The sequence below is a fragment of the Mirounga angustirostris genome, unplaced genomic scaffold, assembly GCF_029215605.1.
Source record: "Mirounga angustirostris isolate CCGP_5_RB_7025 unplaced genomic scaffold, mMirAng1.0.hap1 SCAF_5, whole genome shotgun sequence".
Classification (NCBI taxonomy): Eukaryota; Metazoa; Chordata; class Mammalia; order Carnivora; family Phocidae; genus Mirounga; species Mirounga angustirostris.
In genome coordinates, this window is record NW_026991713.1 from 94,768,721 (window position 1) to 94,784,851 (window position 16,131).

A 16,131-nucleotide genomic window follows, 5' to 3' on the forward strand; every position below is an offset into this window, starting at 1 on the left:
AATAGGCAAAATAAAAGATTTTAACTTAAGTTAGTACTTACCCTGGCAGCGAATCCACTGGACAAGCAGGAAACACACAAAAATGATGTTCAGAAGTCCCAAAGCTATTGCCACATGGCATGAGAGAGGGAACCTGGAAGAAGAAACTGCAAAAACAGAATCCAAAACAAAATCCTGAGTTAGAATAAAAGTTGAAGGAAAAGAAAAGGCAAAGGAAGGATATCTGGAGCCTTGAAGAAATTTGGCCTAGTGAGAACTGAGACCTAGGCCCTAAAAGTTTCTTTGCTGGATATCAGGGATTTGCTCTAAAGTCTAGAGTAACAACCCACCTCTTTACCAAGGAACATCCTACATTTATCAAGTGAAGAATACTTTTTTCTTGGGATGCCTGGGTGGCTCAGTCGGTTAAGTGTCTGCCTTCGGCTCAGGTCATGATCCCAGGCTCCCGGGATGGGTCCCGCATCGGGCTCCTTGCTCAGTGCTGGGCCTGCTTCTCCCTCTGCCTGCCACTCCCCCTGCTTGTGCTCTCTCTCTCTCTGGCAAATAAATAAATAAAATCTTAAAAAAAAAAAGAATACTTTGGGGGGGGGGGCACTGAATGGCTCAGTCTGTTAAGCAGCCAACTCAATTTCAGCTCAGGTCACGATCTCAGGGTCTTGGGATCAAGCCCCATGTCAGGCTCCCTGCTCAGCAGGGAGTCTGCCTCAGGATTCTTTCTCTCCCTCTGCCCCTCCCCACCAAAATAAATAAATTAATCTTTATTTTTTTCTAAAGATTTTATTTGTTTGAGAGAAAGAGAGAGCGTGAGAGAGAATGCATGAGCAGGAAGAGGGGGAGGAGGAGAAGCAGGCTCCTCACTGAGCAAGGAGCCTGATTCGAGACTGGATCCCAGGACCCTGGGATCATGACCTGAGCCGAAGGCAGATGCTTAACCACTGAACCACCCAGGCGCCCCTGTAATACCATTTAACCCAATTTAAAAAATACATATTTTGACTAGAAAAAAATTGATAATGCAATTCTCATTCTCTTCTCCATTTCAAAATCTCCCTCTTATCACCAGTATATCACATCTCTTTCTCTGTGTCTTTTTCCACTTTCTGAATGGCCTCTTCTAACTCACCCTCTAGACAGTTCTCTTTAAAAAAGACTGCCTTTTCTTTTTCTTGCAGTTGGTGCTTTTATATATACATAAACTTACTAATATATATAATTTATATATAAATATTATAGATATAAAAATATAAAAATTTATATGTATAAATTTTTCTGGATTTTTCAATATCAATATATACGAAGTTTCCAAAAATGTGTATGTCCTTTTCTGACCTCTCTATATTCAATTCCATTGGTCTATTTGTCTACTCCAGCATCAACAGCAGTGTTGTGTTTTTGGTTTTTTTTTAAGATTTTATTTATTTATCTGCTAGAGATAGAGAGAGAGTGAGAGTACAAGAAGGGGGAGCGGCAGGCAGAGGGAGAAGCAGGCTCCCTGCTGAGCAGGGAGCCCGACGTGGGACTCGATCCCAGGACCCTGGGATCATGACCCGAGCTAAAGGCAGTCGCCCAACCAACTGAGCCACCCAGGCATTCCAACAGCAGTGTTTTAACTAAAATAGCTGTATAATGTACCCCCCCACCACCAACTCTACATTAAAATTTGGGATAGGATTATGTTAAATCTATAAATCAATAGAAGACCTGTTGGAATATTTGACATCTGAACATATCAAATCTTCTAATTCATGATCACAATCTCTCTCCACTTATTTATATGCACTATACAAGAATTTTAATTTCTCTAGAATTTTGGGCATCCTTGGTTATATTTATAAGTAGTTTCTTAATATTGTTGAAGCTATTTAAGTAGTATCTTTTTCTATTTTTTTTTTTAAAGATTTTATTTATTTATTTGAGACAGAATGAGAGAGAGAGAGCACATGAGAGGGGGGAGGGTCAGAGGGAGAAGCAGACTCCCTGCCGAGCAGGGAGCCCGATGCGGGACTCGATCCCGGGACTCCAGGATCATGACCTGAGCTGAAGGCAGTCACTTAACCAACTGAGCCACCCAGGCGCCCTCTTTTTCTATTTTTTTTTCCCTGTTTGTTGCTGGGATATGGAAGTGTAATGGAGTTTTATATATCATTTTGTATCTAGTAAACTTACTTAAATCTCTGAATATGATAGATTCTTTTGGATCCCCTATTTATTTGTGACTTCTAAGCTTTTCCTGGTTAGTCTAGCCAGATATCTGTATGTTGTTTTTTGCTGTTGTTGTTGGTTTATTTGGTTTTTTAAGGAACCAACTTTGTCTATTGTTGCATGTCTCTCTATTATATGCGTGTTTTCTGTTTTATTTATTTTATTTTTTTGTGGATGTGTTTTCTTATTATTAATTTCTGCTGTTAACTATATTATTTGCTTCTACTTTCTTTGTATTTTATTTCTCCTTTTTTATACATTAAAGAAGTATTCTATTTTTTAGATGGATATTTGACTCAGTAATTTTTATCCTTTCAGCTAAAAAAAGATTTATTTATTAATTTATTTTAGAAGTTGGGGTAGCAGCAGAGAGAGAGAGAAACTGAAGCAGGTTCCATGCTGAGCATGGAGCCCGACTTGGGGCTCCATCTAACACCCCCGAGATCATGACATGGGCCAAAACCAAGAGTCAGATGCTCAACCAACTGCACCACCCAGGTGCTCCATATCCTTTCAGCTTTTTTTTTTTTTTTAATTTTTTTTTAGATTTTATTTATTTGAGAGAGAGAGAGACAGAGATAGTGAGAGAGAGAGCACAAGTGGGGAGGAGAGGGAGAAGCAGGCTCCCCACAGAGCAGGGAGCCCGATGTGGGACTTGATCCCAGGACCCTGGGATCATGACCTGAGCCAAAGGCAGACGCTTAACCAACTGAGCCACCCAGGCGCCCTCCTTCCGGCTTTTTAATATAAATATTTAAGACTAGAAGTTTCCTAAAAGTACAGCTTTAACTGTACCCTACATATTTGGTATTTAGGATTTTTATCATTCAGTTGAAATGTTCTAAATTTTCTTTCCAACTTCTTCTTTGAACCATAGATTATATTAAATACTAAATGTGTTAGTTTATTCCCTCTTTTTTGCTGGTTTGCTTTGTTGTTGTTTCTAGTTTCTGACTTAAGTACACTGAGGAAAGAAGATATGCCATGTATGATTTCAGTCCTTTGAAATTTGTTTAAACTTTTTTTATGCCCATTATATATTCAATTTTGCAAATGTTCCCTGTGTGTTTGAAAAAAATTATTTTGCACTTGGTGGATATGATATTCTGTATGTGTCAAAATTTAATTATGCTGTAAAATTTTTGTCTGACTTTTTTATATCAATTATGAGAAAACTTGAAGTCTCCTACAATAATTGCAGAGCTATTCATTTCTCCCTATAGTTCAGTTTTTGTGTCATGCATCTTTCCTACAGATACTCACCCATGTTTTAAGCAGACACAAAATTATACATGCAAATATAGGTATTTATATTTGAATTGTAACTTTTGTCCTTATAAATATGACCCTCTTTCTCCCAAGAAATTCTTCCAGCCTTGAAGTCTATTTTGCATGATAATCAATATAATAATTAAATAATAACTAGCTTCCTTTTAGTTAATGTTTGTGCAGTACATTTTTCCATCTTTTACTTTCACCTTGTCTGAATTATGTTAGATCTTTTTCTAATTGACAGCATATATTAGATTCTTTTTTAAAATTCAATCTGACAATCTTCATCTTTTTACAGGAGCATTTAGTTCCTTTTAGTCCATGTAGCAGCTGATATATTTGTGTTTATACCTAATCTTCTATTTTTCTTTTTGTATTATTGATCATTTATTCTTTTCCCACTACTAGTTTAGAAGCTATACATTCTGTTTATATTTTTTAATATACACTACTACAGATATCCTTAACTGATCAAAGTCCAAATTTAACCTTCTCTGGGTATTTTAGGGACCACAGAAACTTTTGCTTGATTTCTTTCTTTCTTTCTTTCCATTTATGTTATTGTCCTTGTTTATTTTAACTTTTTTTAACCATAAAGATATATTTTTTTGAGATATATTTTTTTAAAGATTTTATTTATTTGAAAGAGAGAGAGCATGAGAAGGGGGGAGGAGCAGAGGGAGAGGGACAGACTCCCCCCTGAGGAGGAAGCCTGATGAGGGGCTTGATCCCAGGACCCTGGGATCATGACCTGAGCCAAAGGCAGACGCTTAACTGATTGAGCCACCAGGTTCCCCTAGAGATTTTTTTTTAAAGATATGATATATTTCTTTATCTGACAGAAAGAGGGAACATAAGCAGGGGGAGGGGGAGAGGGAGAAGCAGGCTCCTCACTGAGCAAGGAGCCTGATGTGAGACTGGATCCCAGGACCCTGGGATCATGACCTGAGCTGAAAGCAGACGTCCAACTGACTGAGCCACCCAGGCGCCGAAATAAATTAATCTTTAAAAAAAAAAAAAACAACTTTTTTCTTTTGAAATTGTGACTTACAGTTTCACGCTTTAGTGGTGAAAATATTAATTGGTACAACCTCTTTGAAGGACAATTTGGCAACGTCTACAAAAATTGCAAAGGCATTTATCCTTTGATCCAGCAATTTCTCTTTGAGGATTTTTTCCTACAGATACTCACCCATGTGAAACCTGTCATATTTAGAAGCCAATTCATGGCAACAGTATTTTTAGGAGAAAATGTTATAGACCAGTCAAATACATTTTGATATAGCCATAAAGTGAATATGTAACTTCTAACAAAGGAATAAAGACATGGTTTTTTTTTACAGATAGGAAGTGATTTTCAAGATATATAGTACAGGGAATTAAAAAAAAAAAGATATATAGTACAGGGAAAGAAACATTCTGCAGAACAATGTATGCTAGTATCTCTGAAAGTAGACACAAGAATCTGATAATGGTGGCTCAGTTGGTTGAGCGACTGCCTTCGGCTCAGGAGTCCCGCATCGGGCTCCCGACTCGGCGGGGAGCCTGCTTCTCCCTCTGACCCTCCTCCCTCTCATGCTCTCTGTCTCTCATTCTCTCTCTCTCGCAAATAAATAAAATCTTAAAAAAATAAATAAATAAAAAATAAAGTTAAAAAAAAAAGAATCTGATAATGTTGTTTGCCTCTGGGGAGGGGACATAAGTCCCTGAAGAAAAAAAGAGGAGGGATACTTTTTACCTTGTTTTCTTTTGCACCTTCTGTGTTTTGAACCATGTGGGGGTATTACCTATTCAAAATTTAAATAACTACATTTTAAATAAAAATAAAATAACCTACATCTCAGAAATGCTTTGTAAGCTGTCATTACTGAAAAAACAACGAGTTTAGGTTGATATATTTAAGGATGGAACACTACTTCATATTAACTATGTTACATATAAGAATGCTATTTTCCTTCATTTGGAAAATGGAAATTCTTCTTAACCCACTTTTATTTCAAAATCATAGTGGTCTCATAGTCTGACAATGTAGGAGTTATTTGTAAAGAACAAAAATGTATAAAGTAAGAATTTAAGGGCTAGTTTTGACCCTTTTTATCTGGTAATCTTTAATTTGGAAATTTGGAAATTAATTCTATTTGGGGCCTCACTTTATTACTTAAATTTTAGATAAATTACCCTGGAGACATGTGTGTATATCCATGAAGCATTCTGAACTTCTTTTTTTTAATCACTGTTGTTAAGTGAGGGAGAGGTAGAAAGAGAATCTTAAGCAGGTTCCATGCCCACCATAGAGCCCGACAGGGAGTTCAATCCCAGAACCCTGAGACCATGACCTGAGCCAAAATCAAGAGTCAAATGCCTAACCAATTGGGTCACCCAGGGCCCCCCACCCCACACTTTTTTAAAATTTATTTTAGCATTCTGAACTTCTTTTTTTTTTTTTTTTAAAGATTTTATTTATTTATTTGACAGAGACAGAGATAGCGAGAGAGGGAACACAAGCAGGGGGAGTGGGAGAGGGAGAAGCAGACTCCCCATGGAGCAGGGAGCATGATGGGGGGCTCGATCCCAGGACCCTGGGATCATGACCTGAGCCGAAGGCAGACGCTTAACAACTGAGCCACCCAGGCGCCCTAGCGTTCTGAACTTCTTAAAAGAAAGAAATTCATAGTGAGGAGTGCCTGGGTGGCTTAGTTGGTTAAGTGTCCGACTCTTGATTTCGGCTCAGGTCATGATCCAAGGGCATGGGATCAACCCCCGTGTTGGGCTCTGCGCTCAGCATGAAGTCTGTTTGTCCCTCTCCCTCTACTCCTCCCCCTTCTCATGCTCTCTTTCTCTATCTCTAAAATAAATAAATAAAATCTTTTTAAAAAGGAAAAATTTATAGTGAGTGGTATCTTTAAAATGAGAGAGTTCTGCATGATAAATATTTGGACTGATACATACAAAAACACTAGATTTCTAGTGACATAAGAAAATACATTTTCGGGGGCACCTGGGTGGCTCAGTTGGTTAAGCGACTGCCTTCGGCTCAGGTCATGATCCTGGAGTCCCGGGATCGAGTCCCACATCGGGCGCCCTGCTCAGCAGGGAGTCTGCTTCTCCCTCTGACCCTCCTCCCTCTCGTGCTCTCTCTCATTCTCTCTCTCGCCAAAAAAAAAAAAAAAAAAGAAAATACATTTTCGGGATGCCTGGATGGCTCAGCTGGGTAAGCGTCTGCCTTTGGCTCAGGGTCCTGGGATGGAGTCCCGCATGGGGCTCCTTGCTCAGCAGCGAGCCTGCTTCTCCCTCTGCCTGCCGCTCCCCCTGCTTGTGTGCTCTCTCTCTCTGACAAATAAATAAAATCTTAAAAAAGAAAAGAAAATACATTTTCACTATAGTAAAATATTAAATGAAATAAATGATTTTAGATGTTATGCGAAATGAAAAAAAGGTATCAAAACTTAACTGCATTTTTGTAACCACAATCCAATTCAAGAAATTAAGCGAAATTTAAAATTTTTTAAAAATTTACTTTAGAAATATACATATTAAAAGCCTCTTAGTAGAGTATATATAGTACGTCGGCACAGACAGGCAAAAATAGATCAAAATAGTAACAGTAATAATCCCACGTTGTTGTAAAATTATTAGTGATTTTTGTTTTCTTATATCTGCTTTCAGAGATTCCCTATTTTCCATAATAAACATGTAATAATTTTGTAAAGAGATTTTTAATTTAATTTTAAAGCTCCTGGTCTGTTTTCCTATTCCCAGGTAGAGTACCCTGGAAAGCTGCGGTGGAAATGAGCATACTGGCAGCAAACAAGAATGTGCAATGTGAACTGTATATAAATAAAAAATCACTTGCCTAGAAATCAAAATAATTATATTCAAGTTTCAACTTACCACCAGCTGTGTGACCTTGCACTTAAACTCTAGAATGTAGATTCCTTTGACTTAACGTTTCTATTCCTTAGAAATTGGTACAGATATAATCCGAAAGAAAGATATCTATATATAAATGAAAATATCCAATGCCATATAAATTATAGTAATGAAAATAAATCTCAATGTCCAAGTATACTGAAATGATGTAGCAAATTATAGCAATGCTTTCAAAGAACAACACTAAAAATTATAATAATAAGACTATGTAGCAAAAAGAGAGAAAGCTGACGAAGCCGTACTAAAGAACATACTTTATGGGAGTTTATTGCCTAAGATATAAAATCAAATATTAATTTTGGCTCTTATACTATGATCTGCCTGTCTCAGAAAGTGTTCTCTCAGGGCTCCACGTAAAAATGTCTTTTTCATCCTCAAATCCCCAGAGTCACTGGGAATACTTATTTGTAGTATTCTTAATGCCTTCTTCCTATCCCTGTCACACTCTGGTGCAATACTGTGGGAGGGGAACCTAGGTAATGTGAATCAGTTTCTTTTCTGACAAACTCTTACTATTACCCATTAGCAAAGTTACTGAGGTCTTTCTCCCAATTTAATAGTCAGAAAAACAGAGGTACTTAGAATTTAAACAGCCTTAGCTTGGGTTTCATAGATGAGACCTTAGAAGTGAATAGTCAGAAAAGACTTTACCTGAGACTTAACTAAGATCAGATCCTTGACCGTATACCAGATTTTCATACCCCAAGTCTGGACTTCCAACTGAACCAAATGTATTCCTTCAAATTACCCTTGATTTTTCTGCATCCTCTCCTCCAAACTTATTCTACCTCCCACTCATCCCTTAGTCTATGGGCACTGTGCATGGTTTTGCACACTAACTTGATTAACTTACCTTTTTGCTGTGGTCTGTAGTCATTCTGGGCTTGAGGTTCAGTAGACAACTGTAACACAGAATAAATATCATTGTCAGTCATCTCCAACTAATATCATTCACATTCAGTTGAGAAAGTAAAATTACAGAAGTGTGAAGAGACACATGTCAGTGAGGAAACAGCCCAATGTCTAAACTGCAAGCAGGAAATCTGAAGGTTTTCAAGTTTTGTTTTTTTTTTCAAATGGTCCAGCATGATAAAAACAGAAGTAATTTTTCAGGAAATGACTCAAAATCTGGAGCTGATTAAGAAATTAATATTCTAATGAAGGGGGAAGAATGAAGGGGGGAAATTGGAGGGGGAGACGAACTATGAGAGACAATGGACTCTGAAAAACAAACTGAGGGTTCTAGAGGGGAAGGGGGTGGGAGGATGGGTTAGCCTGGTGATGGATATTAAAGAAGGCACGTTCTGCATGGAGCACTGGGTGTTATGCACAAACAATGAATCATGGAACACTACATCTAAAACTAATGATGTAATGTATGGTGATTAACATAACAATAAATAATTTAAAAAATTAATATTCTAAACTGTGATTTTTTTTTTTTTTGCCTCACCACTCTCTCTAGATACTCATAAAATACATATTAAATTGATTGCCATGTCACTAAGTCTATTCAGCAAGAAGTTGCTCTGAAGTCCAGCAACTTCAGTTGTGGAAACTGGAATAAAAATGACAGTGTTCTTAGTTATGAATTTATCTCAGATTTTATATTTGCTTTGTTTCCTTTTGAGAAAATAGATGCATGCCAAATGGGACCCATTTCATCATTTCTTGGAGCGTTTGGTTAAGCATATGTGACAAGAGAAATGGACTGTTGGCTGCATGTGCCTGGCATCATGAGGAAAATGAGCTATTTCCCAGATATATGTTTTGTGAATATGCTGTACCCCTCTGTTCCCCCAAATATCTTCCCGATTGTGCTCTAATCTTTACACTTGACCAGGTCAGAAATTCCATTAAATTTTCTCTCCTTTTTCTCTTCTTTTTGTATGCAAAGACAACTATAAGGGGAACAAATCAAATAAATACAATCTAAAGGGTGAATAATATATTTCTAATAGGTGAAACATTAATAAAAAGTTAAAATAAGGAAAACAGAAACGGAATTAAAACTCTACATAAGTTCAAGACAGGAAAGAGATGAAAAGCAGGGACAGCATACTAATAAGAACTAGTACAGCTCTGGGGCACCTGGCTGGCTCAGTTGGTAGAGTGTGTGACTCTTGATCTCAGGGTCACGAGTTTGAGCCCCACATTGGGCACAGAGATTACTTTAAAATAATAAAAGTTTAAATAATTAAAAAAAAAACCTAGTATAGTCCTGCTTCCCACCATGACAGAGTAAGACTGGACTTGCTCTTCAGCCAAAGAACTATATACAACAAAACACACAGGCAACTGTTTTCAGGCAGAGAAGTATAGGCAGCACTGTGATCCCTGAAAGAACAGAACATGCAAAGGTGAGCACCAGTATCACCGTGGCATTACCCTACCTCGGGGCACTTTCTGGCCCAAAGCAGGAAAATGAATCCTAAACAGAGGAGGCAGAGATGCAAGTTTTGAGCTGTTTACGTGCCTGGGGTTTGCAGGGCAGGGTAACTGATGAGAGACTGCCGAGAGAGGTGTCCAAAAAATGATATAGGAATCCACCATGGTCCTTGGCTAAGAGCTAGGCTGCACAGGCAGAGGACAAGCCCCTGCCAGTCCCCACGTTGAGACGGTCTCCTGCAGGGCCAACAGCCAGTAGAGACCCGAGGTGATGCAGTGCTGATCAGCATGAACCAAGGGAAAAAAAAGTAAAGCCTGACAGAACCAAAAAGATCTACCAGTAATTTAGCTGCCTATAAGAACAAATGTTGATGCCCTTAAAAAGAAGACAACAGAAACAAAATGTGGTCTATATGTAAAATGGGATATTATTCAATCTTAAAAAGGAAGAAAATTGTGTCACTCTACAACATGGAGGAACCTTGAAGACATTATGATAAATGAAATAAGCCCATCACACACACACACAAAGACAAATACTCTGATTCCACATACATGAGATATCTAAAGTAGTCAATTCATAGAAACAGAAAATAGAATGGTGATTGCTGGAGCTGGGGAGCGGGAGGAATGGGGAAGTTATTTAATGGTTATAGTTTCAGTGCCACAAGATGAGAAACTTCTGGAGCTCTGTTGTACAAGGTGAATATACGTGTGTGTATCAGTCTGCTTAGGCGGCCATAACAAAATACCCTAGACTGGGTAACTTAAACAACAGAAATTTATTTGCTCACAGCTGGGGACACTGGAAGTCCAAGATGAAGCTGCCTGCAGGGTTGATATCTGCTGAGAACTCCCCCATTGGGTTGCAGTGTCCTTCTCACCGTGGTTTCCCGTGGCCTTTCCTTGGTGCATGTGTACAGGAAGAGAGTGAGCAAGCAAGCTCTCTGGTGGCTCATCTTATAAGGATACTAATTCTAACAGATCAGAACCCCACCATCATGACCTATTTTAACTTTAATTATTTCCTTATGTTAGGAGTTAGTTGGACAATTAGGTAGTCAGAGCCAGGGTCCCCAACAAGAAAATATGGAGTCAGGACAGCTAAAATGAAATAGCACTGACATCCTGTTTTGCAGCTTAGACAGGACCACACTAGCATTCTGCTTTGCAGCCTTTGCAGAAATGACTTCTCCAAAACGTCCTAAAATAAGACAATTAGGGTGCCTGGGTGGCTCAGTTGGTTAAACGACTGCCTTCGGCTCAGGTCATGATCCTGGAGTCCCTGGATCAAGTCCCGCATCGGGCTCCCTGCTCGGCAGGGAGTCTGCTTCTCCCTCTGACCCTCCCCCCTCTCATGTGCTCTCTCTCTCTCATTCTCTCTGTCTCAAATAAATAAATAAAATCTTTAAAAAAAAAAGAAAGAAATAAGACAATTAACCACAAAAGCATTTGTCAATATCACGGTCAAAGGGCAGTGAAGACATAAGCCCCCAGACGTCAGCAAAAAAAGACCATCAGCACAGAGACATTAACCTAATAGGTACACAGATACATGACCAAAGCCCTAATTGGCACAACTCAGCACACCCTGATTGCTGAAGATAGTTCTGCAAAAGAGCTCACAAAAACCCCTAAACTTAGAAACTCTGGGGGCAACGCCCTCAGGCCCCCCTCCCTCTGCGGGAGCTTTATACTTTTGCTCAACAAACTGCTTTGCTGCCCACTACTCTCCATCTGGTCTACCTCTTCATTCTTCAAAGCGGCGTGACCAAGAACCTGGGAACTAAGGGGACAAAAATCCTGTAACATTTAGAGTCCCCATCACAAAATAAAGAATAAAGCCACACTGGAGGTTAAGGTTCCAACAAATGACTTTGGGGATGGAAGGGGACACAAATATTAAGTTCATAACAATATTTAACACTGCTGAACTGTACACTTAAAAACAGTTAAGATGGCTCAAGAAGAAGGAAGAAGAGGAAGAGGCCGTGGTGGCAGCATAAGAACCATAGCTTCTTGAGGAAATGACTAAATCTAGGATCAGGGCACAGAAAATCCAAGATGAGTCTGGGGCACCTTTTAGTCTTTTAGTGCTAGAAAATGAGGAAGTACTCAAAAACTAAAAAAAAAAAAAAAAAAAAAAAAAAAGATGAGGGCATGTCGGAAGGACACAGGAACCAAGCTGACAAAGCTCCCAATGGCTAAAAATAAAACAATTAGAACACAAAATAAATAATAGTATTGGATTATAACTCAGGAATAAAAAAGAGCTATGAATTCATACTGATTTTTATCTGCATGCATTTATAATTAAAATTGTACATATTTATCACTCAGCCATCAAAAAGAATGAAATCTTGCCATTTGCAATGATGTGGATGGAACTGGAGGGTATCATGCTAAGCAAAATAAGTCAGAGAAAGACAAACACCATATAATTTAACTCATATGTGGAACTTAAGAAACAAAATAGACGAAGGGGAAGGGAAGGAAAAATAAACTAAGAGGAAAACAGGGAGGCAAACCATAAGAGACTCTTAATTATGGGGAACAAACTGAGGGTCGCCAGACGGGAGGTGGGTGGGGGGATGGAGTAACTGGGTGATGGGCATTAAGGAGGGTACTTGATGTAATGAGCACTGGGTGTTGTATGCAACTGATGGATCACTGAATTCTACCTCTGAAACTAATTCTATTATATTATAATATATAATAGATTATATTAAATTTTTTTTTAAAGATTTTATTTATTTTTTAGAGAGCGAGCGAGAGAGAAACAGCATGAGAGGGGAGAGGGTCAGAGGGAGAAGCAGGCTCCCCGCTGAGTTGGAAGCCTGATGTGGGACTCGATCCCAGGACCCTGGGATCATGACATGAGCCGAAGGCAGACGCTTAACCATCTGAGCCACCCAGGCGCCCTTAAATTTTAAAAATGTATATATTTAAAGCCTATAACGTGGCACTTTTGATACAAGAACACATTGTGAAATGATTACCACAAACTAACATATTCAATACTTCTAACAGTTACCATTTGTGTGTGTGGGTGTGTGTTCAGAACACTTGAAATCTACTCTTTTTTAAAAGATTTTATTTATTTATTAGAGAGAGAGAGCACATGCGGGGAAGCAGTCAGCAGAGGGAGAGGGAGAAGCAGGCTCTCCACTGAACAGGGAGCCCAACGTGGAGCTCGATCCCAGGACCCTGGGATCATGACCTGAGCCGAAGGCAGACACTTAGCCAACTGAGCCACCCAGGCACCCCGAAATCTACTCGAACAAATTTCACATAAACATTTATTTTTTTTTTAAGTAGGCTCCTATACCCAACATGGGGCTTGAACTCACAACCCCAAGATCAAGAGTCACACACTCTGAGCCAGCCAGGCGCCCCTCAAGTATATATTATTTTTTTTTTTAAAGATTTTATTTATTTACTTGAGAGAGAGAGAGCACATGAGAGTGGGGAGGGTCAGAGGACGAAGCAGACTCCCTGCCGAGCAGGGAGCCCGATGCGGGACTCGATCCCAGGACTCCAGGATCATGACCTGAGCCGAAGGCAGTCGCTTAACCAACTGAGCCACCCAGGTGCCCCAAGTATATATTATTTTTTAATAGCTTTATTGAGGTCCAGTTAACACATATGCATGCATCAATGAAACCATCACTACAATCAAGAAAATAAACGTATCTGTCACCCCCGAAAGTTTACTTATATACTCTGTACTACTGCCCTTCTGCCCCTCCTTTCTCTAGGCATCCACTGATCTGCCTTTTATCACCGTAGATCAGTTTGTATCTTTCCCAAGTTTTTTTTTTTTTTTTAAGATTTTATTTATTTGGGGGGCCTGGGTGGCTCAGTTGGTTAAGCGACTGCCTTCGGCTCAGGTCATGATCCCGGAGTCCTGGGATCGAGTCCCGCATCGGGCTCCCTGCTCGGCAGGGAGTCTGCTTCTCCCTCTGACCCTCCTCCCTCTCATACTCTCTGTCTCTCATTCTCTGTCTCAAATAAATAAATAAAATCTTAAAAAAAAAAAAAAAAAGCTTCATGCTCAGATGACTTCAGTAGCATATTCTATCAAACTTCAAAGAATAAATAACACAATTCCTTCAGAAAATAGAAAATGAAAATATACTCTCCAACTTTTTTTAGGCAGCCATCATGACTCTGATACAAAACTGACAAAGAACTACAAGAAAAAAAAATTAGGGACGCCTGAGTGGCTCAGTGGGTTAAGCGTCTGCCTTTGGCTCAGGTCATGATCCTGGAGTCCTGGGATTGAGCCCTGAGCCCCAAATCGCATCGGGCTCCTTGCTCAGCAGGGAGCCTGCTTCTCCCTCTGCCTGCAGCTCCCCCTGCTTGTGCTCTCCCATGCTCTTTCTCTCTCTCTCCCTGACAAATAAATAAATAAAATTAAAAAAAAAAATTAGACTCCAACATTAATGAATATAGACATCAAGATCTTTGAAAAAGATCAGCAAATCAGAATCAGAAAAATGTAAGAGACAATTCATCATTACAAAGTGTGGTTTATCCCAGGAGTGAAGCAAGGATGTCTAATTTTATCATTTCTATGCAACACTGTAATGAAAATACTAGACAGGACTAGAAAGGGACATGAGGAAATATTCTTGGGTGATGAAAATCTACTAAAACTTGATTACAGGGTAGTTACAGTTATGATGCATTGTTAAGATTCATTGAATTGTATACTTAAGGGTCACGTATTTCATTATTTATAAATTTTACCTCATCAAAAAAAATGAAACTTTAAACAAATACTGAACTCTAATTAGTAGGCTTGCTTTACACAATGGTATGGTTTATCAGTTATAAATCTACTTCCTGTGTTTTCTTATGTGTGAACAAATGTATAAATATATTGAGTATAATGGGAGCCTGGTTTCTCACTCTTGAAAAAATATATAGATTTCCTAACTCTGCTGAGAGGCACTAAAGCAGTGACCCAAAAGTAGCAACAAACACACCTTGTAATCAGACCTTGGTTTCTCAACACCACTCTTCACTAAAAGGACCAAGACTCCCTTGGAGAAATGACTGATTCTAGGGTAATTAAAATACAAGATAAACATGGAACATAGTAAAGAATTTGCTCAAAAAATGATGGGGACATGTCAAAATGACAAAGGGAGGCTCCCACTGGCAGTTCAACATCAACCCACAGCCTCCAGCAATTTATCTGTTTCCTCATCAGTGGGCTGCATGTTCCTGTGGCAGAACTCTCTTCACAGGTCTGAATCTCTACCTTGCGGCTGGGGAAGGGAGCACTTCCTTCAAGTTTCTAAGGTACTTCCTTGCTAACTCTTCTTCAGCCCAGAGGTGGTAGCTGCATTTTGTAGTTATTATTTCTGTGTAACTTCTGTATAACATAGAGTCCTTGTTTACCCCCTCTTAGTACTTATTTTTTACTAGAAAACAAGTCTATATTAAATTTTTCCTTAAAATCACTGGTGTGGTATCTGTCTTCTAATTGAATCCTGACTGATACAAGGACACATCACTTCTCTTTTAGTCCTATCAAAATACCTAAATATAACCATGAGGAAGTATCAGACAAACCCAAAATGAGAGACATTCTACAAATTAAGTGACCTGTACTTTTCAAAATTTCAAGGACAAACAAGATAAAGAAAAATGACAACTGCAATGTGTGACTCCTGCTTGGCTTCTGTGGTTGGGGAATGGGAAATAATTATAAAGCATATTTACTGGGACGATTAATGAAATCTGTATATGGACCATGGATTAGGTAATTAATATTCTACCAATGTTACAGTTTCTAATTGTCATGATTATACTGTGGTAAGGTAAGAGAATGTCTTTATTCTTGGGAAATACAAATATACTTAACAGTAGTGGGCAACTTTCAAATTGTTCAAAATAAACTAGTGCGTGAGTGCGTGTGTGTGTGTGTGTGTGTGTGTACGTACAGGAAGAGGGGAGACTAATAAAGCAAATGGGGCAACTTGTAAACCACTGGCAAATCCAGGTAAAGTGAATACAAGAGTTCTTTTTACTGTTCTTGCATCTATTCTAAAAATGTTAAATTATATTAAAATTGAAAGTTACCAAAAACAAAAAATATATTTAGTCCTTGAAATATGTTAAACATCTTAAAAGGAAAGCATCAATAAAAATTCAAAACTGGGGCGCCTGGGTGGCTGTCGTTAAGCATCTGCCTTCGGCTCAGGGCATGATCCCAGGGTCCTGGAATCGAGTCCCACATCGGGCTCCCTGCTCGGCAGGAAGCCTGCTTCTCCCTCTCCCATTCCCCCTGCTTGTGTTCCTGCTCTCGCTATCTCTCTCTGTCAAATC

At 38.9% G+C, this 16,131-nt stretch overlaps 1 protein-coding gene across 7 annotated transcripts in view; it reads right to left on the reverse strand.

The window, feature by feature from the left end:
* The window catches only part of KLRG1 (killer cell lectin like receptor G1), a 43,197-nt gene that overhangs the window by 23,778 nt on the left and 3,288 nt on the right, over positions 1-16,131 (reverse strand). For 5 of the 7 annotated variants that reach the window (XM_045873898.3, XM_045873895.3, XM_045873897.3 and 2 more), the window contains exons 2-3: positions 8,258-8,306; positions 42-146 (exon numbers count right to left, since the gene is read on the reverse strand). Coding sequence is in view for 1 of the 7 variants with exons in the window: in XM_045873895.3 (XP_045729851.2) it covers positions 42-146; positions 8,258-8,306 (154 nt within the window). In the remaining 6 variants the exon portion in view is untranslated. Of the gene's footprint in view, positions 1-41; positions 147-8,257; positions 8,307-9,880; positions 10,030-10,586; positions 10,698-16,131 lie in introns of all 7 variants that reach the window. The other 2 variants (XM_064591609.1, XM_054507191.2) reach the window with 2 other exon arrangements.